Raw genomic sequence first — 26,593 nt, 5'->3', positions numbered from 1 at the left:
GAAGGCAGAGGCCAGTTGACCCGGCTGGGGAAAGCCCCAGGATCTGTGGTGTTGGGAGTGAGAGAGAGGGGATTAAAGGCTAAATTTAGCTGAGTACAGTAGGAGTTGATTTAACAGATCGATGCATTTAGCAGTTTGATTGCTCCAATTTTCAAGGCTATTGAGCTTGAAAGTGAGAGTGCTCTGAGGGAAAAATAGCTGTGTTTGTGGTTTTGTTTTGGTTTTCGTGTCTTTGAAATTACAATGTACGCTCTTTTAAGTTTTAAAGGAAAACTTGTCATCTTGCCTTTTGTTGAGAAGTTGCTTGTCATGAGATGTAAAATGTGGTCAGTGTTTTAGGCTCTTTTTCCTTAAAAATCCCGTGTTAATACAGGCAGGCTGGTGTGGCAGCCTGGCTTGTGGAGGTGCTGCTGGGCCAGCAGTGCTTTCAGGTGTGTGGGAGTGCTGCCTGTCCCCTGGGATGGTCAGGGACAACCCACAGCCTCTCCCTTGCTTGACATTCATCCTTCCACAACTGAAAAGAGAGGAAAACACACCTAAGCACGGTGTCAGCTCTGAGGAGAGGGTTTCTTACATCACCTGTACATCTAAAAGCAGGCTGGCAGCAGAGCAGGACACACTTCTGGTCCAGGGCTGAGTCCTGGCCTGGGTGAGCTGCTGGAAAAGATGCTCCTGCATCAATCTGTGGTCAGTCCTGATGCCTGGGCAGTGCTGGTGCCCCTAAAGCTGTGGATGAGGGACAGCCCTGCGAGTCATTCCCGTGCAGAGGCTGGGCTCAGAGCTGTCCTCCCTGGCAGTGCTGCCCGGTGGGTGTTGGCTGGTAGCTCCAGCTCAGCAGAAAGTTAACCTGCAAGTCAGTCCACGCTGAACATTTTTCCAGCAATCTCCCCCCTGTCGGGGGTTCTGTGTTTGTCCTGCCATCCATTCTGCTGATAAAGGTCCCACCTGTGCTCCCGAAGCCGCAGCACTGCATGACCCAGTTATGATGCACGAGCCTCTTCCTGAGTCCCTTGGATATGATTAAATCGGGCTCTTTCTCTGCAGAGGATCCCCTGGGCTTCTGAAATTCGCTGTTCCCGTGGTGTGTGTTTGTGGTGCTGCACTTTTTTTGTCTGTAGTCTGCTCGGGGTGGGGGAAAGGTGATGAGCAGCCTGTGGGAATGGAGTGGATGGGCGGAGATGGGGCAGGGACAGGGGTTGTGCCTGGGCAGGGGAGGATAACGGGGTGTTTTATAGGGAGTCCCAGCAGCGGTGATGTTGGCAGCAAGAGTCTGCATCGACCCTTGCTGCCTGGGTCCACTGGCCATGTGCAGAAGAATCCAGTGCCAATTTGGTGCCATCCCTGTGTGGGTTGGCTGGCACAGCAGACAATGGTGCCAGAGCTCCAGGAATGTCCCGTCTTGTCCACACTCCTCTCTGCCACCCTGCGTGGCTGTTCCACAGTGAATCCAGTTTGGTGTGCAGGTGGGTCCACAAAGGTGTTGGGGTTCTGGGTGTCCCCTCAGGAGTTGCTCCACAAAGGGACCAGGGAGGGGAGGATTTGGGAAGAGCTGGATGGGAGACACCACGTCCAGTGTGCAGGGACAGGCTCTCCAGCCTCCTGTGGATCGTTCTTTGCATGTTCCCCCCTCCTTCCTCCCAGACACACCCCCAGACTCCAGGCAGTTATTTTCCATTTAATTTTACCTCCCCTCTCCCTGCAGCGTTAATCACCAAGGAGCAATAATGAAGAGCCTGGAATGCTGCCTCTTCCCGAGCACACCAGGCACCCTAAGGTGTGTGCCAAGGTGAGCTCCAGGGCTGCCCCACATCGCAGCCTGGAGGGAGCCCCTTTTCTGCCAGAGGGTGAGGAGGGGCATGACATCGCCCCTGTGGCACCAAGCTGCCCATCAAGGAGCCCTGGAGTGCAGGGGCTGAGCCCAGCTCTGTCCCACCTGCCAGGTAAGTGCTTCACTTTTCAGTGAGTTCTACAGAGGTTATTGCACATCAATCAGCCTCGTTATATGTGTGCTTTTATCGTGCTGCTCTGAGCCTGTTCCTATCCTGCACTTGAGAGCAGCAGCTCAGGCATCCCCAGAGCCACAGCATTGCCCAGCAGTTTTCCTTTCCTTTCCCTTCCCGCAGCAGCCAGTGCCACTTTTCCCTGCAATGATCCATCACAGCAAAGCCAAGGATTTACCGGCCCTCACTAACCCAGAGTTCCTCCAAAACTCTTTCCCCTTCCTCCCTCCCCATCCCTCCCCCGACTCCAGTGCAGGGTAAAATTGATCAGTGCGTTTTTATTGATGGTTTGAACACTCAAAAGAAAGGGGGGGGGGGGGGGGGAGAAAAGGAGTAGTTGCCATAGAAACATCGATAAAGCTCCCGTCTCCACTGAGGGATGCGAGCGCGGCGCCTGCGTCCCGATCCAAACCAGGGCCCGTGGTGGGGCAGAATCCAGAGGGGTGGGGGCGGGTTTGGGGGTGCCTGGGGTGCCTGGCTGTGTGGGCTCAGCCGTCCTGAGTGCTGTTGGTCTCTGCCGTGGTCCCCACAGTGTGAGATGGTCCTGGCAGCAGGGATGCAGGGGAAGGAAATGCCCTTCCTCGCCTTCGCAGCTGGTGGTGTCCCCGTGTGAGGGCCAAGCCCTGGCATCGTCCGTATCCCTGAAAACCTGGAGTCCCTCCCGTTCTGCACCCTCCCTGGATGAGCCTGGTCCAGTGTTTCCATCACTTCTCCTTGAACCCCATGGCTGATGTTTTCCTGGGGGTTCCAGCTCCTCCATCCAGCCTTTAGTTACTGCTCCCGCTGCCAGAACAACTCACGCAGCACTGCATTAAGTGGTCTGTCTGCTTGATGGATATTACAATGCACCTCTTGCAGCCTGATTTAGGGGTTTTTTTTTTAATCTTTTTACTCCCCCAACCAAGTCCTGCCACGGTCTCTGATTTTTGAGGGTGCAATTTAGCGCTTGCAAATCATCTCCCGGCTCATTTTTGTGCCTGCAATGAAATATCAGCAGTCGCTCAGTGTGTAAGTTGCTGTTAGTGCCTGCAGCAGGTAGTTAGAGCTCTGATTGCTGGTACCTCTGGCAGGCACAGAGCAAATGCCGACGTTGGCAGAGCTCAGTCTGCCCAAAGGAGGGGAAGGCAGTGTCTGGGCAGTGGGGTTTGTCTTGCACCGCTGTGGCTGTGCTGGTTTTTGGGGCCAGTGATTCCCAAAGCTTCACCACTGAGGGCTGGAGAGCAGGGAGACGCTGAGAAGTCCTCAATGGCCCCGGGTGTGACCCAAATTCTACAGCTGGGAATAGGTAGGGATGAGGCGGGGAAGGAATTGGGAAGGGCCAGGCTTCCAGGCAGGTGCTGGGGTGGTGTGGCAAGGACACGAAAGGTCGATTAACACCACCTCATCCTGGTGAGGACTGGCTCTGGGGGCCAGGGAGTGACAGGGGTGTTGGGGCTGTGGCAGGACTGGTGATGCCAGGGCAGGTTTCTGTGCTCATGCCAGGGATTGCTAAGGACAAGATTTTCTCCAACCCCGCTGCTCTGTCCTGGTTTTTGCGCGCAGGAGCTGCCTCGTGTCAGTGGCATCCTGGCACTAAGCAGAATTTGCTGCCGGAGGGACTTTTCCTTAATAGGCAGGAGAGCAGCAACTCGGCAGAGAGCTCTGAAGGACCCTCTCCTCCCTAACAGCCAGCCCTGGAGAGCAGGTGCAGGCAGTCCCTGGGGACTGTCACCACCAGGACTATCCCATTGTAACCCTCCAGCCTCTCTGCCTGGCCCTACTGGCACTGCCTGTCCCGTTGTGCCATCCCTGCTCTCTGCCAGCACTGCAGCACTGGAGACCCAGTGCTGGGCCCTTTCCCTGTGCCCCTGCAAAATCTGTCTGTGACCAGGAAAGGGATGCGGTGGCTTCTTTTTAAGGCACCTCCTCTTCTTTTGTTGCACCGGTTGGGAACAGGGACGTGAGACCTAGAGCAGGGCTGTGAGCGGAGCAAACGCCGTGTCCCTCATCCCCAAGGCAATCCCAGCAGCAAACCCACCCCCCAATACCCTTTTGTCCGAGCAAACCCAGGCGAGGTGGAAGGGAAGGACAGGACGGGGTGACCCGCTGGAGGGTGGGGTTGGAGGGGGATCAAGTCCAAGCCCTCATCTCCCGAAGCGGAAGGTGAAGCCCCCTTTTTTCCTGTTGTAGCCGTTCAGCTCCTCGGCCAGGTTGCCCAGGGTGCCGCTGCGCTTCTCCCCAGCGGCGGGCAGCACCTCGGAGCTCCCCCTCCTGCCCGGCCGCTGCCCGGCCCCGGCCGAGCCGTAGCCCCGCAGCTCCCGGGCGATGCCCAGCAGCGCGTCCAGCTCCTCGCTTCGCCTCCGCTTCGCCCCTGCCCTCCAGCCGGCGCCCGGGTCCTCCGCCGCTGGTTGCCACCTGGGACCGAGCAGGGTCCCCTCCCCAGGGCGTCCTGGCTCCCGCCGCTCGCCGGGAGGGAAGCAGGCCCCCAGGCTCAGGAGGAAGAGGCAGGACAGCGAGTAGGGTGCTCTCATCTAGGGGAAGCACAGGGAGGGAAAGGCAGGTCAGTAAACCGCCGAGCATCCTCGGGCGGCAGCGGAAGCAGCAGCACGGGATGCCCTCGGCCGCCACGTGTTCCTCGCCCCCTGCTGCTACAGCACCCCCAAAACCAGCCCTGCTGGCCCTGCCAGAGCTCCACCCCACAACAATCACCCACTGCTCCTTCTGCAGCCTCCACACCAGCACCCAGCCCCATTGCGGGTGCTGGGGGAGTCTGAGCTCCCCCCGTGCCTCCTTCAGACCTGCTGCCCTTCAGCAGCAGCAGCTCCGCGCTCGCGAACCCCAGCCTTGCAGCGACTGCCCTGGTTCGCGGCCGGGAGCCAGGCGGGCTCTGCCGGGGTGGGGGGCTGAGAGCCGGGCAGGGCGATGGGCTCCAGAGCTGCTCGCTCGCTCCTCTTGGAGGCACCTCGGGAGGACTCTGTGCATCCTCCTGATTGTCCCCACGAGTAAGTCCTGCCTGCAAGGAGCCTTTGCCTCCTCACTGGCTGCAGGTGTGAAGCAGGTATGTGGGGGCAGACAGACAGACACAGAAACAAACAGAAGGGAGCCACTCACCTCTCCGCCCTGGCGCTGCCCAGCGCTGCCGGCCCTGGCCCTGCTCCGTGCTGCCCCGTGCCCAGATGAGCAGCCAGCCCGCCCTGGGCCATTAAATACCCGCCTGGTCCAATTGCTGTGTCACCTCTTGAACGTGTGGCCAAAGAGAGCAGAGGGTGGGATTCTCGGGGATGGGGCTGGAGAGGAGGATGGGGGGGACAGGGGTTGGTGGAGCTGCCACAATGTGAGTATGGCAACACCGCTCATTAACGCGCCGCCTTCATTTGCTGCCTCGTTTGGAGGGGTGGTTGGGAGCTGGCCTTGAGTCCCTGGCAGCTGGGTGTGCTGCTGGAGGAAAGAGTCTTGTCTGGGTGCAGGAGTGTGTCCCCCCCGTTCGGCTGGTGTGTCCTTATGTGCAGCTCTTGGGGGTCCCAGTGTGGTGGGTACACAGGCATCAAGACTCTTGCTGCCCCAAATTCCCCCAGGGACTGGCCCCACATGGACAAGACCAAGTGCTGGTCCCCTCCCTGGTCAATGAATGCAGCCACCAGTGCTGAAACATGGCCCCCAGTGCCTGGGACCCTGCTGTCCCCTCCGGGTCTGTGGCCTGGCCTGTGACAGAATGGGATTTGGGGTGAGCAGCTCAGAGGGAAGGGGCTGAGGGCAATGCTTGGTGCTCTGCCTGTCAGAGCAGGGAGAGGGTTCCCTTGGCTCTGCCACCCTCCCAGTCCCAGCCCCAGGGCCACCCTGAGGTCCCACGGTGCCTCAGTTTGGGCTGGAACTCTGAGAAGACTCAACTGCCCCCCAGTTCTCCCCATCTCTTGTTTTACAGAACGGTTCTGCCTCAGTGATCGAGTTCCTGGGGATTCCACGCCGGGAGCCTGGCACAGGGAAGGAGCTGTCCCCACAGCACAGCAGGGGCTGCTCCCTTTGCCATCACCACGGCAGGTCCCTCCGGCGATGACCCCACACTGCGCCGCGGGCACGGCCGCCGAGACGCTTGGCTAACGATGAGATCCTTTTATTAAGGAGTTTAGAAAGTCCACATGTACAGCGTTGGACACACTCACACACGACCTAGAGAGAGACTTCACGGCACTGCTACACACCACGACCTGGCTCAGGGCTGCGCCGGGAAGGTACGTGGCCACATCCCGGACCCCCCAGTTGCCTCTGCCCTCCCCTCTCCGGGGAGGTGTCACCACGGACGGGTTTAACCTAATCCAGGGCCATGGAGCAATGTGTGCGCTCTTGGGAATAATCCTGGGAAATCCTGCGTCTTGGCATGGATTAAATACCTCTCGTGCAAGTCAAAACAAAGTCACTGGGGCGGGGGGTCCCGGATGACACAGGCAGTTACACAAGGATGTGCTACCGACAAACTGATGTACAGCGTCCCCTCCCCGGCGTGGCAAAACGCCAGTGGAGGGGTCTGGGGAGGGGAGAGCCTTCCCACCTGGCACATGGCTCCAAACGCCTTCCTGGCCCAAAGGCAAGTGCTAGAAAACACAGCTACAGCTACTCCACAAAATAAATGAACGAAAAGTAAAGATGGGTGCAGGCGGGACCCTCTCTGGAGAGGTCCGGTGGGGCACAGGAAGCCCCTGGGAAGCTGTCAGGGGCTCCTGCTCTTGAGCTGGGGAGCGCCACTGCTGAGCTCCCCGAATTCCATCCTTCCAAAAAGCCTGAGCAGCTGCTCTGGGCAGGGTTGGAGTAGGCAGAGCTGGTGCCTGCACTCAGAGCTCATCCTCACCTGAGGGCTCTGAGGAAATGTCTCTAGAGCAGGGAAAAGTGATCCCAATACATTGTTTGTCCTTGTTTTCCTGGCAAAACAGACACACAGGGACTCACCCAGCAAGTGAATGGGCTTGTCCAGCACAGGATCCGAGGTGGGAAGGCTTAAAAAAAGAAGAATCACGGAGGGCAGTACAAACCTGGCACAGCTGAGAAGGTGAGCCTTTGATCCCCCCATGCCTTAAGCCCCCCTGGAAATGGGGACGGTGGGAGTTTTTCTCCCCTCCTCAGTCCATCTATCTGTCCAACAGTGTTTCTGGGGGCCAGGGCTCTGCTCCCCATCACTGCTGTATCACAGGCAGAAAATGATGGACAGGGTGACAGGGTCCCTGCTGTCTCCTTCCCTCTCTGCTTCAGAGCCTTCTCACATTTGGTTCTAGGGGTTTTTTTGGGATGAAATCTCCCATTTGAGTCCTTCCAGGGAGCCAGCAGGAGACATCAGTCCCGCACCCCATAGCAGCTCCTGCTTGGGTTGGCTGGTGCGTGGCACTGCTGCTGCCCAGTTATCAGGGCCCTGCAGATGCTAAGCCCCACTCGGGGCTTCTTTTTTTTTGCAAAACCTTAACGGGATTTGAGGAAATGAAAGGCTTTGGATATCTGCAGGTGCCGAGCCAGCGCACGGCTCAGCCGGGGTGAAAACGAGTGCGGGTCCCCAGGCCGGCAGTGAGCGGAGGGAGCTCACAGGGGGGATGTGTCTGTGCTGCCCAAAGCCAAGGGCTGGGGGAAAGGTCACAGCTTCTGGATGGCCGACGTGAATCCGGGTGACTCTGGCTGTGGGGGAGGAGCTGCGAAACGCAGGCAGAGCCGTGCTGGGAAGTGAACCTTCCTCGCCCCCTCCTCCTCCTGCTTGCTGTGCTCCCAGTTTCTCCAGCGCTGCCAAAACAGCTCCATGCCACGCTCAGTTCTGGGTGGGTGTCCTTGTAGCACTGCACCATCTTGCTTTGGGGTGTCCTGACCCACGGGGAGGCTCCAGGAGGCAGGACAGGAACAACAGGGACTAACGAGCTGGTAATTGTCCCTTCCCAGCTGTGTCGCTCTTCCAGGGACAGAGGCAAATGTTCTGTAGTCCAGAGAAAGAATCACTGGCACGGTCAGGCTGACCCAGCTGAGCCCTCCCCATCACTAATAGCACCATGGGGGGAGCTGGAACTGTGGAGCAGCCTTGTACCAGTCTGGGGGGCTCTGGGGTGTTGGGGCTCCCCGTGGCAAGTGCCCCCAGTCACTTGCCACCTTGGTGAGGCCACTGCCTGGAGCCTGTGCCTGGAACAGAGGTGATGAGAGGTGCTCAGCCTACCTGGGCTACTGCATCCCTCCCTACCTCCAGGCAGCCCCTTCTCTTCCTTGCTGGACCTCGCTGGGCACCTCTCCCCAAATCCCTGCATCCCACTGCCCTCTCTGCCACATCCATGAGCACCAGCCATGGGTCACGCTCTGGCCAGGACACCCATTCTGGCTGCAGCGGAGCCATGGCCATGGGAAGCAAAGGTCCAGCAATGTCCGTGGATGCCCAGGAGATAAAGTCACCCTCACTGGGGGCAGGTGCTCCCCAGAGGCCCCTCAAAGATGGGCCAGCCCTTGGGGAGGATGGGGAGGATGGCATCTGGGGGGGGACGGGGCTGGAGGGTGGTGGGGAAGGGCAGGGGGCTGGGCACAGTGCGGGGGGGCTCGTGCCATCCAGCTAATTCTCTTCCCGGATGGGCCGGATCTTCATCTCGGTGAATTTGAGGGAGTACTGCCAGCCGGTCCAGGAGGACCACTCGATGCCGTCGGCGTAGGAGCTGTGGTGGCCCTTGAGGTACTGCCCGTTGAGGTTGGAGGTGTGGCAGTTGCGGTACCACCAGGCACCGTGGTAGAAAGCTGCGCAGTTGTTCTCCGAGTGGTCGTTGTCCAGGTCCTTGGTGGTGAACTTCATCCCGTTGTGCTTCAGGAGGGAGTCACCTGTCCCGGGGGAAAGGAGATGTGGTGAGCCCTTCCTGCCCTTGGGCCAGCTCCCTGTCCCATGGGCACCACAGTGGGATTCCTACAATGGGTCTCCTCCTGCAAAAGCCCCTTCGCTGCCTCCAGCTCCCCACGGCCGCAGGGATACAGCTGGTGCCACTGCCAGAGGGGACTGGAACACTCCAGCGAGGGGGTTTGGTGGCTGTGGGCTCTCCTTGCCCGTGGGCCCATGTGTGTCCCCCTGCCACGGCCTTACCTGCCGTCCCCGAGTAGTCGGCGACAGTGATGGGGTACCCGTCCTCCTCGGGGTCCACAGAGAAGAGCCCCACCCCGAAGCTGCCGTAGTGGGCGAAGGCAGTGCCGTTGTCAAAGTCCTCCAGGTCGATGCGGAGCTCGTAGCTGCCCTGGACTGTCAGCATGTGGATCCGCTTCAGCCCTGCAGCGGAGGGAGGTGGTGAGTGCAGGGACCCCGCTGGGGATGGGGTGGCCTCTGGTCCCTGGGGAGGGGCCCCAGGGTGGGATAGGGAGCAGTTCCCACCCTCCATCCCTCTCTCCTGGCTGCACGGCCGAGGGCACATGCTCAGCTGGGGGGCAAACAGCCCCATTGCCTCCCTGCCCTGTGCAGCCACCTGACCCCCTCCGTGCCTGCCCAGCCCAGCACTCCCAGGACATGGGTGCTGGCCAAGGGTGTCTTGGTGTGCCCTCCCTTGCAAAGGAAACCCTAGGCCCCTTCAGGAGACCCCAGGCTTTGCCAGCCCACCCAGGAGTGAGCAGTGCCAGCCCCACACACCTAACCAGTGCTCTCCCGTCAGCTTCCCAAAGCCATCCCGGTAGGCTTCCCAGCCACGGAAGAAGTTCACAGAGCCATCTTCCCGCCGCTGGAACACCTGGGGAGAAACAAGGGGCATCAGTTGTGGGGCTGCTCCGAGCCTGTGCACCCCGGGCAGCCCCCCTGCTCCCCACCACTCCCTGCCTCTACCTAATTAGACACAGGCACCCCATCAGCTCGGTCATTACACAGGGATGCTCAGTCACTATACAGGGATGCTGGGGAGAGGTCCAAGGGAAATGTAAAGCCCAGCAGCTGATTTCCCCCTCCTGGATCTCCATGCTCTCCTGGGCAGCCATCCCATTCCAAGGCATCATCCCTGTGATGGCCTCGTTAGTCTCCCAGAGACTTTATCTCCCAGAGAAATTATCTATGGGGCACTGACCGTCCCGACCCCTGCAGAGCCTCCAGATCCCAGGGCTCAGCAGGTCTTTTCTCCTCGGAGCCTTTCCCTTTTCCTCTCCCATCTGCTCATCGGCGTGTTGTGCCCTGCGTGTTTCATCCCCTTTTATCCACAGTTTCGGGTTTGATTTATTGACAGCAATCCAGAAAATGCTGCTTCATATCTGACCATTTGAACTTAATTAAGCCTCCAGTCCTGGATTAATTGCATTAAAGTTGGCTGAGCCAGCCTGCCCCGCTCCCACTGAGCTGTGGCTGTGGCAGGGAGCGCTCAGTGGTTCAGGAAAAGCCATCTCATGCCCTGGCCAGGCAGAGCACCCCATCTTTGGAGCTGGACCCCGATTCCAGGAACACTGATGAGCCCTGATGAAGGCTGGGAAGCCACCACGCTTTTGCTCCCCTGGGCTGCTCCTGCCCTCCTGCACACGCAGGGTTTCATCCCTCAGGAGCTTCACTCGGGTTTGCCCTTCACCAGACGGGCGTTTTTGGGGCCGCGCCTGCTGGCTGCAGGCTCCGACACGCTCCTCGGCACGGCCCGGCTCTGATCCTGCTGTACTTACCTTCTAGAATTAGAGCCTTAATTTTTATCCCTGCGTTGAGCACTTGAGAAGCTGTGGTTAAGCCCATTTAAAGGGGCTTTCTTCAGGCTTGCTGCGAAAGGGGGACAGCACGGCTGGACGGGGGCCTGAAGCTGATTTTCCCCGGCCAGCGGCGGCTCCGGCGCTGCCGTTGTGGGGAAGGCAGTGGATGCAGCACCAATGCTCCCTCTTAATCGGCTTTGACCCGTGGTTTTAAATAGGCCAATTGCCTGAGTGGTGCCCAGGGAAGCATGAGGGACATGGCTCCATTGGCTGAGCCTTGGCACAGACCAGGAATCACCCCAGAGGAGTCCTCAGTGCCCCACTGCCACGAGGCTCGGCCTCGAGGGGGATTGAAACTCGGTTGGAAGGGCTGGCGGGTGCTCGAGGTTCTGTGTCCTTCCAAGTCTCCTGCTCCATCCTCATCATCTCTTATGCACAGTCCCTTTTGTGCTTCATTTGTGCACCCACCATGTACTCCTCCTTGCCTCCCACACCAGGATGCTGCCTGCACTGGAACACTGGGTGCACCGGAATGCTGGGGGAACCAGAGACCCACAGGCTCTTCGTCCTCCAAGCCCTGCCTCGATGCTCTTTTCCTCCTCATCAAATATGCATGACCCCCTCTTAAGCAAAAAGGATTTCCTTCCCTTTAAAGGCGAGGCTGAAATATTTATCTCCCTCGCTCTCTGCCTCCCCCAGTCACACTTGCAGGACAGGGACAGGCTCCTGCAGAGGCACCAAACCAGAAAAATGGGTTAAAAGCAGAGAAAAGCAGGAGCATCAGCCTGTGCCTGCTGTGGCACTGGCTGTGAGGAAGGGCTTTGCTCCCTCTCCCTCAGCTCCACCAACCCACTGGTGTGCCTGAAACCCCACTACAGCCCCAGTATGGGGACAGGCTCTGCCATCACTTCTCTGCCTGTGCAGTGCTCGGGCTCCTGGTCGGGTTTTTGGCAGCCGTGGCACAGACCCCACAGCCCTGGCCCCACAGTATCCCTCTGAGCCCTGTCACAGCAGGGAGACCATCTTCAGGCTCAGCCACGGACAAGGCAATCCCAGAGCATTGCAGGGCCAGTCTCTTGGAAGTGCTGATCACCCCAGCCGGCAGCACTGCCCATCCCGGGAACGTCTCGTCCCTGTTTGTGGCGGCACATAAATCACATCTTCTGGAAACAACAGGTTTTTCCCCAGGCTCCTCTCTCCCGCTGCCTTCGGCTTACCCAGCCCATGTGTCAATGCATCAGTGTCTGCTCATCCCCCAGCCTGCCCTGGGACCCCTCTGGTGAAGGATGAGCTGGTGAAGGCATGCCCGGCACGGCAGGTGCCCACGGAGCTGGAAGCTGTCACTTAACGTTACCCTAATCCTGCTGGCACAGCCTTTTCTTCCTCATCCTTCAGCTTCACCACCGCTTCCCAATGGGCTCTGTTCATGGGAAATGATGCTGAGGCACACAGAGCCATCGTGGCACCGTCGCTTACAGGGCCGAGGTGCTGGATGGAGGCTCGGGGGCACCGTGAGGAGCGTGCGTGGCATTTGCAAAGACACTCCAAAGACAAACAGCACGTGAAAAGGCAACTTTTTGAAGCCTCCTGAGACTCTGAGCCTTCCCTGCCATCCGTCATCCCGTTATTACTTTAATAAAGTGCTGGAGGTGAGTGTCAAGGAGGGAGTCGGGGTCAGGCTGGGCAATCACAGAGCTGGACCCCGGCGCTGCCACGAGGAGGGGTCAGCCCGGGGCAGCCACTGCAATTACAGTCGGTGCTGAGCGCAGGATGTGGATGTTCCCATCAGCACAGGGCACTGACCTGGATCCACATCCCCACCGGCTGCAAATGTGGCCCCACTGCCAGCAGGAAGGACCAAGGGGGTGTAAAACAGCTGTGCCTTGCTCAGCCTTCCCGAGGGAGGGGATGGGGGACAGGGAGGTGCTGAGCAGCACCCGGTGAGCTCTTCCCCCTGCTCTGTGGTCTCTAAGCTGTCCGTGCAGGCTAAAGCTTAGCTCAGCAGCTCCCAAGCTCCCGAGTCAAAATTGATTCGGCTGCTGCCATCACTTCCACCCACCCACCCACATGCAAATAAGCCCAAATGTCAGGAGTAATCGCTCCAGAGAGGAGGAGGAGGGGAGGGAAATTTCCCAGGCTCTGCACCACGACACCCTGCTGTGCCATGGCTTACCTGGAGCCTGGATAAGCCAGTGGCACATGGACCCTCTTCGTCCCCAGCCCTGTGGGACATGACTGACACAACCCCTGTACCCAATGGACTGGAGGTATGTTTGGGACCCACTGCTGCAGAGCAGCCACAAGAAACAGGAGCCTGGGCTGTGTGCCCTTGACCCTGCTCTGGATGTATCTGGAACACTGGGATTCAGCCCCTGGTTTGGCTCCTCATCCCATCGAGACAGGGCACAGCTGAGGTGCTGCCAGGCTGTGGTGCTACCCTATTCTCAGACCCCCATGATGCTGCTGGGCTTAAAATCATTTACTTCACCCCCTCCCCAGCTCAGCCCGAGCCCTCCCGGCTGCAGCAGCTTTAAATAAGCCTCTGAGTGTCTCGCTAATCACCTTGGGCTGCTCTTCAGGCATGGCTGGGGTTGGTGGAGGCTGTGCAGACTGTGTATGGGGTTTGCAAGGACCCTCCACACCCTGAGGAGCCAGAGAGGTCCTCCCCTTTTCCCTGTGTGAGCCCCCAAGAGATGAGCTCTCCAGGGCTGCGCTGTGCCTTGGTTTCCCCACCTGAGCTGCTGGCACCAGCCCATAGACCACAGGTTCCTCCCACACAGGGTGGGCTCTGGGAGGTCGAAGGCTCATCAGTCCTTGGGCGCAGGGGGGCTAAGCTCCCTCCTGGCACTGCTCAAAGCTGCTTAGGGGAATCAGATCGTGGGGATTTGTTTCCTAGAGCACCCAGCTGGAGGGGTGCTGGCTAGCTCGGCTCACCCAGCGTGTCCCCAGGGCAGAGGCTGCCCGCCCACCCCTCCCAGTGAGCCCCCCCCACCTCCCTGGGACCCCCTCTCTGCCCTGCTGTGGCACCCCCAGTGATGCCCTCCGGGGTAGGGGAGGCTGCTCACACCCAAGTGGTCCCTGGGGCAATGGGGGGGCTCCAAGCTTGGGGCTGCCAGTGGCGTGTCCCCCGTTCCCCCTGCTCCCTGCCCCCATTACTGTGATTACGGGGCCGTCGCAGCAGCCGTGGCAAAGCGAATCGGACAGGGCAGGCAGGGAGAGAGTGAATCAGCACAGCATCCCAAGCGCCCCAGGCACCCTGGCCTCAGATGAGGCCAAGAGTGCTGGGTTTGAGGTCTGTCCTGAGCCCCAACACCAGCTCACTGTGGCCAGCAAAGCACAGACACATGTCCCGTGGCACAACTGCAGCCATGCTGTGCCCCAGTCCCACTGAGAAGGACAAACTCCTTGGATGCCTTGGCATCCAACTCTCTGCCTGAAACCACCCTCTGGCTCCAGCCAAACTCCCCATCCCAGGGCAGGGCTGCTGGGCTCCAGCTCCGGGGTCTGGCTGGCACCACTGGGAAGCTCAGTCAGTGCTGCCAGCGTGGGCATTCACTGGGCACCTGTGCACAGGCAGACGCCATCAGCATTTGTCCCAGATCCCAATGACACATTCAAGTGTCAAAACTGACATCTCCCACCCCCGGCACCCCAGCTCAGGGCCAGCCCGTGGCCAGCGGTGACATCCCCTGGTGTCCCCCAGCCTGGTGGCCGCTCACCGTCCAGCCGCCCCCGTCCGTCGTCATGTCACAGTAGACCTGGAAGCCGGAGGGATAGTGTGTGGGGAAGATGGAGTAAATCCCATCCTCTTGCTGTCCACTCACATAGATGTCAAAGCAGTCTCGGGGCCGGGAGCCTGCAGCGTGGCATTGGGATGGGGTGGGACGAGGAAAGCCGGTTAATTAATGATCTAATTTAGTGTCTTGCCATTTCTTCCAGGCTCCCAACCTTGCTTCCAGCTCTAGTTGGCTGCTTGGTGCTGCCTTGCTCTTTCCTTGTTTTCTCCTCCAATGCCCACGGTGGACGGTGCCCAGGGGGACGCTGGGGAGCCCCCAGCAGCTGGTAAGGACTGACCCCATGTCCCCTGTGTGATGGCAAGGGCACGCTGGGACCCAGCTGGGCATGGAGGAGCCAATGCCCAGAGAGGGCTGTGGGCAGAGTGTGGGCATGTCCTCACGGCCCCAGGACAGTCTGAGCTGCAACTCAACCAAACACTGATAAATGTGAGTGTTCCAGCCCGTGCAGGGCCACCCTCTGCACCCAAACGGAGGCAAAAGATCACTCCTTGCTTTGCCTTTGCCCCAGATACATCTGCCTGGGGAGCAGGTGGGTCTGCAGGGGCGTGAAGGGGCTTTTGAAGTGGTCTATAGACAACTGGTGAGAAACATGGTGAGAAACCCCCCCCTTCCAGGACATACGTCTCTATCTCCTGCCTCCTCTACCTCCTTGCCAGCCCTCTCCCTGTATTAAAATCCCCTCTCCAGGGTGGTTTGCCCCATCTTGGGTGGTTTTCCCCATCCTCCCGAGAGCAACCCCGGGAGCATCCCTCTCCCCGGGGACCGGCAGGGATGAAGTCTCACCGTTGGAGCATCCCCGGGGCCGCGCCCCCCTGGCCGGTGCTCGCTGCAGGTCAGCCTTGAGGCGGGGCCGGGCACCGCCCCGCTCCTTCTGCAGCGTGTCCAGGACGTCGCTGACGGAGCTCACCAGCCGGGCCATGTTGGTCTGGCTCTCCGAGAGCAGCTGTGGGCGGGGGACACACGAGGGGAGACGGAATTGTGGTTAAATGTGGTTAAACCCTTTCCACGCCCCAGCCCCTTGACACTGTGAGGATGCTCTGCCTGCTCCCATGGCTCAGCAGTGCTCCCTGCCAGGGCATGGGGTGGTGGGGACATAAAGCCACAGCAGATCCCTCACGGCATCTCTTTTTGGCTGTGGGTCAGGGTCCAGATAGTGCCTGTTGCCACCAGGGTCGGGAAATCCCCGAACCTGGGTATGTCAGTGCTGCCACCCCTCAGGATAAAGAGCATCTCTGGGCAAAGCACAGGATCACGGAGGCGGCAGGAATAGCCGTGTCCTGAGGCAGCCACCAGCTCTGCATCGTCCCCCGAGGTGACCCGGGCTGGGAGAGTGACACGGGGTGGCTGTGGCAGAGCAGCAGGATGGGGAGTGAAGTGAAGCAGCGAGAAACAAACAGCTCCTGATGGAGGGAGTTGAGCACCAGGAGGGTCAGGCACGGAGCTGAGTACTCCTGGACCTTGCTACAACACCTGACCCCCAGCAGACTCAGGTAAGCACTGCAATACAGTTCATCAGCTTGGCAATTTGGGGGACTGTAAATAAGGGGAGGGTGACTGCTGCGTGAACTGCCCGTGGGAAGGTCCTGTGCTGTGCTCAGCTCTGACTGGAGCCTCCAAACTGGACCCGGAGCCAGGAGAACCACAACGTGGGAGGCTGCATGCCCAGCTCACTGGCACTGGGGTGGTTTGGCAAAGAGACACTTCCCAACTTGCAGTTCCCAAGAACCCACCTTCAACCTCAGCTCCTTCTGCTGGAGGTCTCCCCCGGACACCACGGGCAGGGGCTGCAACCAGCAATGCCCTCAGGGACATTGGGACAGGGTGTTCTATCCCCGAGGAGCCCCGAACGGCAGTGACAGCCCCGGCTCACCTGGATGAGCCTGCCCTGCTCTCCCTGCAGGGCGCTGAGCTCCTGCCCCATGGCGCTGTGCCCCTTCTTGAGGCCGTCGCAGTCGGCACGCAGCTGCACGGCGTGCGTCAGCAGCTTGGCCACCTCGTCCGCCACCGTGACCAGCAGGGCCTTCTGCTGGCTCTTGGTGGCCTTGGCCTCGGCGTCGTGGTCGGTGACGGCGCGCAGCAGGGAGATCTGCATCCCCTCCATGCGGCCCAGGGTGCCGGCGGCGCTGGGGCAGTTGGGGTCGATGAAGATGTTGATGCGGGAGCTGTCGGCTTTCTCGATGGTGACCAGCGCGTTGGCCTCCTCGGGGTTGGTGCTGATGACCGGGGGCGACTCGGTGACGGGCGTGTGGTAGTGGTTCATGAAGAGGATGGCCCCCGTGACTGTCACCGCCAGGAGGACGGCCACTGACAGCAGGACGGTGCACAGGATGTACCCGCAGCTCATCCTCTGTCGGCACAGACACAGACACCGTCGGCACCCGTCGGGACAGACCCATCCCGCTCCCCTTCCTCCAACAGGTAGGTTCAAACCCTCACGGGCTTTCGTGGGGGGTGGGCAGCAACAAGGTTGGCCATGGGGGTGGTGACAGAGGAGGGGAGGTGGGAGACCCCAGGGAGCCCCGAGGCTCTGCCAGGGATGTGGAGGCCACGGGTGAACACTCAGTGAGCAAAGCAGCCAAACCCGCCTGGGAGCAGGGTATGAAATAATAACGAGAGCGAAGGCACGGCAGCCACCAGCTCCCGCTGGCATGTTTTATTTACGGTGGTGATCCTCGGCTGGAGCGGCCCTGCCTCCCTGGGAGAGCAGCGTGTGGGGGTCCCTGCTGCCCTGGGCACAAATATGGGGAGAAAAAGGGAAAACACCCCCTGTGTCCCCTGGAGGCTGACTGTAGGGAAAGCAGGGAGGGGAAGCAAGGGCTGTGCCCAGCAGGAAGGGGAGGCTGTGGGTTGTTGCTGGGGACACGTTGCCCTGAGCATCGTGGGGACCTGCTCTGCATGGGGCATCTCCCAGCTGTGGCATGCCACATGTGCCCATCCTCCTTGCACCCTCACTGCCTGCTGAAGGGGAGCAGAGCTGCTCTCAAAGCCCTCAGACCAGTCCCAGAGCCTACTGGTGAGGGGAAGGTGCTGTGGGAAAGGTCCCTGACCCTCCCCAGGCCCCTCCAGCAGCTCTGCTGCTGTACAGACCCCTTGGCTCAGCCTGTGGGAGCTGCTCCACTGCCCACCAAGAGCCTTTTCTTCCTGCAGAGCATGAAATGCCAACACAGTCAGTGCAGAGGGAGCGAGCTGCCACCCGATCCCGCCAGCTCCCAGTCCCTCTCCACCTCCCCTCCTCATTACACCTGCAGGACAGAGGCTGTGATTTTCCCCTGACCCTGGCCATGGCTGTCACAAGGAATTGCAGGGCTGGCAGCAAACTGCAGATTCAGAGAGACAAAGACTACTTTCCCCTGAAACGAGGGGAAAATTGCTGCATCTGCAAAGATTTCCCAGGCCCTGTCCCCTCCTGTGCACATCTATCTGGAGTGACACCTTCCTTCAAGCACCCTTCATTTCATTCACGCTCACGCAACCATTCGCATTAAGGTGACCCCAGCTGCGGAGGGGCCAGCCGGCCACCAGCCCCGGGGGATGTTCCAGGTTCCTTCCCCAGCCCATGGAGGGAGGCTGGAGATGCAAACAGCACTGGCTTGAATGGGGAAGCCACTCGCAGGGAGCTCTGTAAGGAGAGAGCCCCAGGCTCAGCCCCTCAGCGCAGGATAAAAGGAGATGTCAAAGGCAATAAGGGGAGCTTTTGGCAAGCAGAGGGTCAAGGAGTTTTCCCAGTGTTTGTAGACACAGAGCCCTGGCTTGGGGGCACAAGGGACACCCAGGAGTAGCAGGATGGTGGCAGACGGAGGTGGGAGATGTCCATTGCCGAGATCCTTACGTGGATACCCAGGACCTGGGCTCAACCCAGCCCCTCAGCACCCTGAAGGCACAGAAGTGACAGGAGGGACGGCTGCTGAACAAAAGCCAGCACTGGGTGGTTTGGGATCCACGGGGTGAGCAGGGGCCATGCCCCTGTGGCTGTCCTGGCTATCACAGCACCTTCAGCTCCACAACTTTGTGCCCTCCCATCCTGCTGCTGCTGCTTCCCACTGCACTGATGTCCCCAGCTCAGGGGGCACAGGGATGGGCCGAGGGACCTCTCTGAGCAGTAAAGATTTTCAGAGCAGAGCTGTGCACGGCTGATGCTTCACTTCCCACAGCCACACAAATCCCAACCGGGCTTTAACACACCAAAATCCTGCAGCTCTGCTCAGGTCTACCATCACACTGGGAGCTGTATCCAGCTGCTTTCCAGCCTTTAAGACACAGAATCACTGCCCTCCCACCGGCACCAGGAATAGGGGACCAATCCCCTTCCAAAATTATCCCCTCTGCTTGGAACCACAAGATCCTGAGTGGCAGCAGCTTCACGAGTCCCACGGCATTTTGCTGGCAGGTTGTGTTACCTGGCAACCTGCAGTGGGGAGAGGAGGGAAACTCAGTCAGTGGCACCAGCAACGCTCCAAACAGGGACGGGGGTCCCCCCAAACTCTCCCAGCACAGCAGCATGGCCAGCTCCCAGCACTGGACCCTGTGGATGCCTCTGACACATGTTCCTACACCACCATGGCCATGGCCCTCATGACCCCAGGGGTTCCTGCTGTCTGTTCCGTGTCCTCAGGCTCCTGGATCTTCTTGACAAGACTTTCATGCAGCTGCAGGACATCCCCCTGCCCGGGTTCTTGATAACCCTCTGGAGACATCTATCAGGCTGGAGGTCCCAAGGTCTCCAAATCACTCCTTCCCGAGTGGGTGGCGTTCAGGATGAGTGGGGCTTTACTTGCAAATCTGCTGTGGAGCTGGGACTGGAGCTTGGGAAAGGGCCCCAGGCAGAAACCAAGGCATGGCTTTGTCCCTAGTGCGAAGCTGACCCGGGCACTTCATGCCCTGCACTGGCTCAGGCAGTGGCTCTGTGTCCCTGGTGCCCCAGCCACACTGCATGAGCCACCTGCAGGCTGCCCTGCACCCCATCGTGCCCCCTAAAACATCCCCTCAGGGCCTGTGCTGGGGAGGACACTCAGCCCGAAAAGAGGGAATGACACGAGCTGGCTTGTCCCCAGAGCAGATGGAGGTGGCTGGTCCCTGCAGAGCATGGACACAGTGGTGGCAGGAGAGGCTGAGCTCTGCCCTGGGAGATGCTCTTTGAGGAGGAGGTGCCCTTTGCTCCTGCCAAAGCCACTGCTCCTTGCTGGCTCATCACCAAGTGCTGCTGTGGGATGGCAGGCAGCAATCCCAGCAAACCCAGCAGCCTGGGTGCTCTCCCCCTGAACCAGGACCCCTGTTCTGCTTCCCAGGCAGGGGGATGCTGGTTTGCATTGCCCAGGCTCAGCTGCTGGTGCAAACTTTAGCCCAGGTACCCTCACCTTCCTGCTGGAGCCCACCCAGCGCTGCAGACACCCCAGGGCAGCAAGGGTCAGTCCCCTGTGCCCCCGGCCCCCTCCCCAACTCATTGCTTGCCCCAAGCTGCTCGAGCAGCTCATTTTGCATCCCAGCCGCTGCTCTACTCTGCTCCACTGCCCCGTCCCTCTCCACCCTCCCCGCCTGTCCAGCCCTGCTGTTCCCAGCCTGGCGCTGGGGCTGTATCCCAGCCGCCTCCCAGAGCCCAACGCCGCGCTCCTCTGGCTCCCCGCAGGCACCGAGAGGATGAACCGAATCCCGCTCGCGTTCCCAGCTCTTTTCATCACCCAGAGCCTGCCTGGACCGCTCCCACGCCACGCTCTGCGGATCGGGAAGAGGAGAGGAGACGAGGAGGCTGGTGAGCACAGCGGAGCCGGCTCTGTGGGTGAGCATGAAGGCGGGCTGGGCTGGGATTTCACCGGAGCTTACAGAAGCTGGGGTAGCACCACCGGCTGCACGGAAAACTCTGTGCATCCTTTGCAACCCACCGTGAACCGTCAGCTCCGGGCCGGGTCGTCCAGTGCCTTGCGGGAGGTGGGGCTGCATCCATCCTGCCCAGCTCACTCTCGGGGCCACAGTGGGGGCACAAAACCGGGGGGGTGGCAGCTCCAGCCCGATGGCACTGCTCGGATCCCTGCGTGAAGGAGCTGGGCACAGGAAGGCAGCTTTCCCGGGGAGAGGAAGAGTGAGGTTTCTCTCTTGGGGGGTCAGGGGTCTCCCGGGGTGCACAACCCCGCTCCCGTGAAAGGGCTGACCGGGGACAAGAGGGCGCAGGCAAGGGGTGTGCAGAAGGGCCAAGCCAGGCAAAAGTCCCTCTCCTGCCTCACCGCGGGTGGCAGGGGACAGGGAAGTGTCAGACCTGGGGGCGAGCGTGTCTCACGGCTGCTCCCCCCACCCTCGCCCAGCGCCGGGGTGCGGAGGAAGGGCAACACTGCCAGCTCTTGGCTCCTTCCCTCCACTCACAGTCGGAGACTCGCTCTCCTCCAGCTCTTCCTAGACGCGTTTGCCCATACTCAGCACCTCTTCTTCCCACCCTGCCTGCGCCCAGCGTGCCCGGCCGTGCAGCCGTGCCCGTGCCTATCCCTGGAAGTGCCCAAGGCCAGACTGGACGGGGATTTGAGCAACCTGCTCCAGTGGAAGCTGTCCCTGCCCACGGCAGGGGGGTTGGAACGAGATGAGCGCTGAGGTCCCTTCCAAACCCAAACCGTTGCGGGATTCTCAGATCCCCTGCCTGCTCCGCTGTGCTCCGCGGCCGGGCCACGCCGGGGATGGGGGAGCTGCCACACGTGCAGCGGGATGTGCAAACAGGCTCCGGCACGTGCCAGATCCCCCGCGTGTCACCGCAGGCTCTGCCGCCGCTCCCCCGCACCCCGCCGCCACGCCGGCCCTTCCCCCCCCCCCCCCCAAAAAAAAAAAACAGGGGCACTACTGGAGGGTAAGAGCGGGCCGGGCAGCCGGGAGCCCCCGGACAGGGAGGGATGACTCTGGCTGCCGCGGGGGGCTGAGATGCCAAATCCCTTTTAAAGGGTTATTTAAGCAGTTTAAAGCGTGCAGCGGTTCAGCAGAGGAGTGTGGCAGCCCAGGAGCATCGCCCGCTGCCCGGCCGGGGGCAGCCCCGGCGCTGGCGGGGGGGACCCTGGCTGCGGGTTAATAAACACAATAATTTGAGGCGGAGGTGGGGTGGGCTGGGGGGGGTGCAACCCGGGGGGCTCCGCACGGGAAAGACCGGGAGGCAGCTCACCACGCCGGGCTGCACTCGGAGAAAAGCTCCCTGGTGGAAGTGGGGGTTCAGTGGGACCCCCGGCATGGCTGACCACCCCCCTCCGCCCTCCGCCCCGTACCTGCGATTTCTCCTGCTGCCCATCCTCAAGTTGCGAGGCTCCTCCCACGGTTTTCCAACGCTCGTTCCCCATCTCGCCGCCAACTTCCAGCCCAAGTAAGTGCCTGGACCCCCCCAGACCCCCCCAAACCTCCTCCCCAGCGGCGCAGCCCCCGGCCCGCCCGCGCTGCCCGGCTGGCCGCGGCGGAGGACGGGCGGCGGCGGCAGCGGCGGCGGCGGAGGAGGAGGAGGGAGGGAGGAAGAGGAGGGAGGGAGGACACGGGCACGGACACGGGGGTGGATCTTCCCTCTCCGCCCGCCCCGCTCCCCCCCGGGGCTCTCCCGGCCCCGCTCCGGGCCCCCCGCCCGGCGATGCCCCGGGGGGTCTCCCCGGCCCCCCCAGCACAGCCCGCAGCCCCCCGGCCAGCCCAGTCATTCCGGACTGGGACCCGATCCCCCCTCCTCCAGCCCCAGGCTCCGCAGCTGCCCAGATGTGGCAGCACAGCTGGAGGAGCGGCAGCAGGTAAGGCGGGGGCTGGTGCCAGAGGGGCCGGGGTGCTGGAGGGGACCGGGGGGCGAAAGGGGAAGGCGGATGCCCTGGGGACCCGCTCACCCCCTTTCCAAAGATACGCCCCTTCACCCCCAAGCTGACGGGGCTCAGTCCCGCCGGTGGGCAGGAATGGGCAGGGTGCTGGGCAGAGAGAGGGGGTGCATTGGCACGCCCCCACCCCCCCCATAACCTTTGTTCCCAGGGGTAGCCAAAGTGCTGGGGGGCTCAGAGCAAAGCCCAGCGCACAGTGGGAAGCTGGTGCGGGCTGGCACGGGAGGAGGCAGCAGCTTCCCCTGCTAAGGGGTCACGCCGATGCCCACTGGAGCATCCTTTGCCAAACCCCAGCGCTGTCAGCCCAAAGCAGTGGTGCTGGCCCTGCGTGCCAGGAGTCCCTCCCGGCCTGATGTGCCTCCACTCCCGAGTGGATGTGGTTTTCCTTCCCATAGCTTTGCCGCACCTCCCGTAAATCTTTTATTTGCCACTTGTCTGACCTGCGGGCAGGAGCGTTGCTGAGAGGTTCAGAGGAGCATCGTGAGAGCAAAGATGGCTCAGCCCTGCCTTACTCCATCTGGGGGGAGGCTGCGTTCTCCCTTCATGCTGAGAAGCCCCTAGGAAACCTCCTGGAGAGGCTCTGCACCTACCCCACACACTCCTGTCCTGCAGCATGGGGCTGTACCCCGGGCAGGCGGCACAGTGGGGCTGGGGGTTGCTTCAAACCCCCCTGGGTCTCTGTCCCTGGAGCTCAGCCCAAGTTGGGACCCTCCAAGAGTTCCCATGTGGTAGCAGGTAAGGTGTGGAGGTGTCATGTTGTTTGTGTGTTGGGGGACAGGGGGTCCAAGCAGCTTCTTTCCAGGACACACACCCCATTTTGGGAAGAGTTGGTGCGTGCTGGGTCAGCTGGTTCCAAAAGGGCTCTCTGGGGTGGGGAGGGAATCACAGGCATAGCCTCAAGCAGTCACTGCGTGGGTGTATGTGTGTGTGTGTGTGTGTGTGTGTATGTGTGTGTGTTGTTTCCTGGCAAGGTGCAAACCCTGCCTTTGGCTGCGGTGATGTTGTGTGTGGATTTACCGGGCGATGCTCGTGGCTGGCAGCCCAGCTCCTTCCCCACCGACGGTTTTCAAGGACTTCCCTTTACAGCTGAGACCGGCCAGCTCGTGCCACCAGTGGGCTGTCTGATGTGCCCACACCAGCCGGGCTCAGCCCCCGGCTCTGCTCAGCCACTCTGGAAGCAGGAGGCCACAGGCACCCGGGAGGCTGTTTTAGCTGAACTCCAAACAATAAAAACTTACCATTAAAAAGAAATGCATCTTGGCTTCATGTGGCCTGGCAGGGCGAGGAGGAGTGATTCAGTGGCTTGTCAGCCCTGGGCGTTAGGCACGCCGAGCTGCACAACTGGACACTCTCCAAGTCCAGCAACTCATTTTCTGCAGATGGAGCCGGGACCGTGCAGAGGGCTGACGGTTAATTTGCAATCCAGCATACCTTGACATAACCCGCAGCCGAATCGCGGAGGTGGGGTGGGGTGGGATGCTTGGGAGCCTCCTGGCAGGGCTGGCCCTGTGTGGGGTGTCCCTGCTGCACCCTGACACAGGGGTGCCCATGAGGGTGCAGGTGCTCAGCAGGTCCCAGCGCTCTTCCCAGTTTCCAGTCTGGGAGCAACATGATGAGCAGGATAGAGGGTGCCTGCCTGGAGTAGAGGGCTGTGTTTCTCGAGCCGTGGGTGAGCCCTTCCCATGCTCTGGTGGGCCAGGGGATGGCAGGGACATTGGCCTGGCTCATCCCTGACTCACAGTGAGCTGTGTCACCTCGTGTTACCCATCATGGGGTCTGGCTGTAGCTGTGGCACTGGTGACAGGAGTATGGGCGTTCACGGCCAGATGAGCCCCATGGCCCCCCTGGATCCAGCTCCATGGGCTATGCCAGGTGGGATTGGATGCTCAGGGTGCACCAAGGACTTGGGCACACACCATGGCTGGGCATCGATGGGCATGGGCCTTCCTGGGGCCTGACAGGGGCTTGGCTGGGTGGGGAAGGGGCTCTGTCAGCAGCCCAGCCCTGATCTATAGACAGACAGAGGGGATGATTCACGTCTCAAGCTGTGGCCTGAGGGCAAAAACGGGAGAGAGGTTTGATGTGAGGATGCCGGGAGGCTGCAGGTCCTGCTGGGAGTTGCGGCTCCTGGCAGTGTTTCCCTTCCCAGAGCCAGCTCTGCCTACACTGCCCGGGGGTCCCGGCTTGGCCTGGGGGTAGAAAATGACTGAAGCAACACCAGATCAGATCCATGGACTAAACAGAGTCTTTTTAAAAAATTTCAGACTCTGTCTCCTATGCTGTGGTCCAAGGCAGCGAGCAGAGTTGCAGTGGCGGTGCTGGGCAGGGGCTTGGCTTGGGTCAGGGAAGAGGACACTCCAGAGAGTGGGACACCCCAAGACAGGGCTCAGTGACACTTTACCCTCCTTGCTGAGTTCAGCCACACTTGGTCTGCGTCCCCAGAGTGCCACGGGGCCAGAGCTGGTGCGAGGACCAGTGTCCCGTGGGTCCAGCCCAGCGAGGGGCTGTGCAGGGCAGAACCGCACCCGAGACACGGAGCAGTGCTGGGGCCGGGGGCAAGGCTGACGTGGGAGGGGGACACCGACCCCTCCTCGAGGAGCAGCGTGTGCTTTCCTTGGCAGGGTGCCCCCGGAGGCAGAGCCGTCGCTGCACACGCACGGCGTCAGACATCATCATCATATTAATAATGAAAGGGCAGCTCCTTCAAAGCTCCTCGTCCCCGCGCCGGCGAGAGCACAGAATGCAGAGGAGGCGCGTGAGCCTCATCCCAAAGCAGCCGAGGGGAGAGCGCTGCGATGCCCGGATGGTCCTTCGCTGGTCCTTCACCAGGCCGCTGGCCCGGAGTGACAAAAACCTGCCAGGTTCCCGGTGGGTGCTGTCCCCGCTGGGAGTTTGGGTGCTGGGGGGTCCCTGACTGGGAGAGGGGAAGCCCGCGGTGTCCCCAGCTTCTGTCCCTGTCACTGCTCTGTGCAGGCTCCCCCGTCTGGCAGGGAAAGGCCGTTTCGTCTGTCAGGGAAGGAGCGTCTCTCCCAAGGGCTGAGCGCTCTGTCCATCACTGAGAAGCTCGGCAGGACATCGCTCGCTGTGCCGGGGCGCTTTTTTTTTTTTTTTTTCCCCAAGGGGAAGAATCGATAGCTCAAACAATCAGACCAACCACCCGCAAAGAGGTGTTGGGCTGCAGCCAACAGTGGGTCAGTGGCAGCAGCTCCTGGGGCATCTCTTCTGCTCGTCCCCCTGCAAGACATTTGGGTTTCCAAGAAACATCCTTTAACACCCCTATTTTGTCTAGAGCATCTCCAAGCCTGGCCGCTCGTTGTGAGGGTCTCAGCAGGACCAGACCAGGGGTTGAGCATCCCTTCTTCTCTCTCCCCTCTGCCAAACCCTCTCCTCCAGCTTTTGCCCTGCTTGTGTGGTGGAAGCCAGGAGGGTTTTGCTGTGGATGCCCTAATCTGAGGAGGAAAAAATCAAACCCCCTGTGCCAGGTGGAGGTGGAGGACCCCATGCCCACCCTGTACCCACCCCATGCCCATATGCTTTCCCTACCCCACGTGTTTCAGAGGGTCCCACCCTGCAGTAGTGCCCCAGGGGGGTGGGGGGCTGCTGTGCTCACCTTCTGGCCCTTCTTGCCCAGCCCTTTCTCAGGCTTTTATTTCTCTCCCTCCAAACACAACAAAACCCCCCAAATCCCCTGCAAATGAGAAACCTCTTTTTGTTCCTCTTTTCCCTTTGCTTTCTGCCGTGGCAGAGTATTGATCGGAGCTGATGTGCTGTAATCCGCTGTTTCTGAGAAAAGTTGGCATCCCAGAGTCCCTGGAGGGGCCAGATCCTGCCCCAGCGTGGGTCTTGGTCCTCTGCCAGGCACGGGGCTTTGAGGGAAGGCTGTGACTTCCCCATCCCCTCCCTGCAAAGCCAGGGGCTGTACACTTGGTGGAGGGGACAGCATGAGCAGCTGATAGGAAGGAGAAGGTTCTGGTTTGGAGCAGAGCCAGGTCAGATCCTGCTGGGATGGATATCCAGAGTGCTGGGCATCTGAAGGAGCCCTCCTGCCCCTCGGGCAGGGCAGGGGATGGTGGCACAGGGGGACAATGGTGATGATGAGAGGGGCTGGTTGAGGGGCTCAGCGGGGGCTCTCCAGAGAGGAGCGATTCTGCTTCCAGGCATCCAAGGAGGGCTGTGGGGAGTTGGAGCTGACCTTGGGCTGAGAGGGGCACATTTTGGGGTGCATGGCTGCCTCTGCAGGGCAGGACCCTGGCTAAAACCCACCCTGTGCCTCCCCCCCTCCACTCCACTGCGCTGGTGTTCCATCTACACGTAATGATGGCAACTGGATCAGAGCAATGGAAAGTGAGGGGAAAAAAAGCCCAGCCAAAAAACG

At 60.8% G+C, this 26,593-nt stretch overlaps 2 protein-coding genes across 2 annotated transcripts; both read right to left on the bottom strand.

Moving 5' to 3' along the window:
• Positions 1-3,266: 3,266 nt before the first annotated feature.
• Positions 3,267-5,425, bottom strand: QRFP (pyroglutamylated RFamide peptide). The gene is made up of 2 exons (XM_027877871.1): positions 5,091-5,425; positions 3,267-4,510 (listed from the first exon to the last, which is right to left on the bottom strand). The coding sequence occupies exon 2, from the start codon at positions 4,508-4,510 to the stop codon at positions 4,124-4,126; it is 387 nt and encodes a 128-aa protein (XP_027733672.1). The 5' UTR covers positions 5,091-5,425; the 3' UTR covers positions 3,267-4,123.
• Positions 5,426-6,074: 649 nt separating this feature from the next.
• FIBCD1 (fibrinogen C domain containing 1) lies at positions 6,075-21,802 on the bottom strand. The gene is made up of 7 exons (XM_027911663.1): positions 21,640-21,802; positions 16,281-16,757; positions 15,194-15,353; positions 14,333-14,469; positions 9,592-9,688; positions 9,058-9,237; positions 6,075-8,801 (listed from the first exon to the last, which is right to left on the bottom strand). The coding sequence occupies exons 1-7, from the start codon at positions 21,709-21,711 to the stop codon at positions 8,542-8,544; spliced, it is 1,383 nt and encodes a 460-aa protein (XP_027767464.1). The 5' UTR covers positions 21,712-21,802; the 3' UTR covers positions 6,075-8,541.
• Positions 21,803-26,593: the final 4,791 nt, after the last annotated feature.

This window comes from Empidonax traillii, unplaced genomic scaffold (assembly GCF_003031625.1).
Source record: "Empidonax traillii isolate 1590-97213 ecotype Southwest subspecies unplaced genomic scaffold, ASM303162v1 scaffold34:size3740991, whole genome shotgun sequence".
NCBI lineage: Eukaryota > Metazoa > Chordata > Aves > Passeriformes > Tyrannidae > Empidonax > Empidonax traillii.
This window is presented reverse-complemented; position numbering and strand designations above follow the sequence as displayed.

Bases quoted from the DNA above. Each gene is read 5' to 3' on its own strand.
- QRFP (XM_027877871.1), bottom strand. From the start codon at position 4,510: ATGAGAGCACCCTACTCGCTGTCCTGCCTCTTCCTCCTGAGCCTGGGG.
- FIBCD1 (XM_027911663.1), bottom strand. From the start codon at position 21,711: ATGGGGAACGAGCGTTGGAAAACCGTGGGAGGAGCCTCGCAACTTGAG. The intron at 16,758-21,639 runs GTACGGGGCGGA...CTGTGCCGACAG, and splicing joins GGCAGCAGGAGAAATCGCAG to AGGATGAGCTGCGGGTACAT. The intron at 15,354-16,280 runs GTGAGCCGGGGC...CCCCGCCCACAG, and splicing joins AGCAGGGCAGGCTCATCCAG to CTGCTCTCGGAGAGCCAGAC.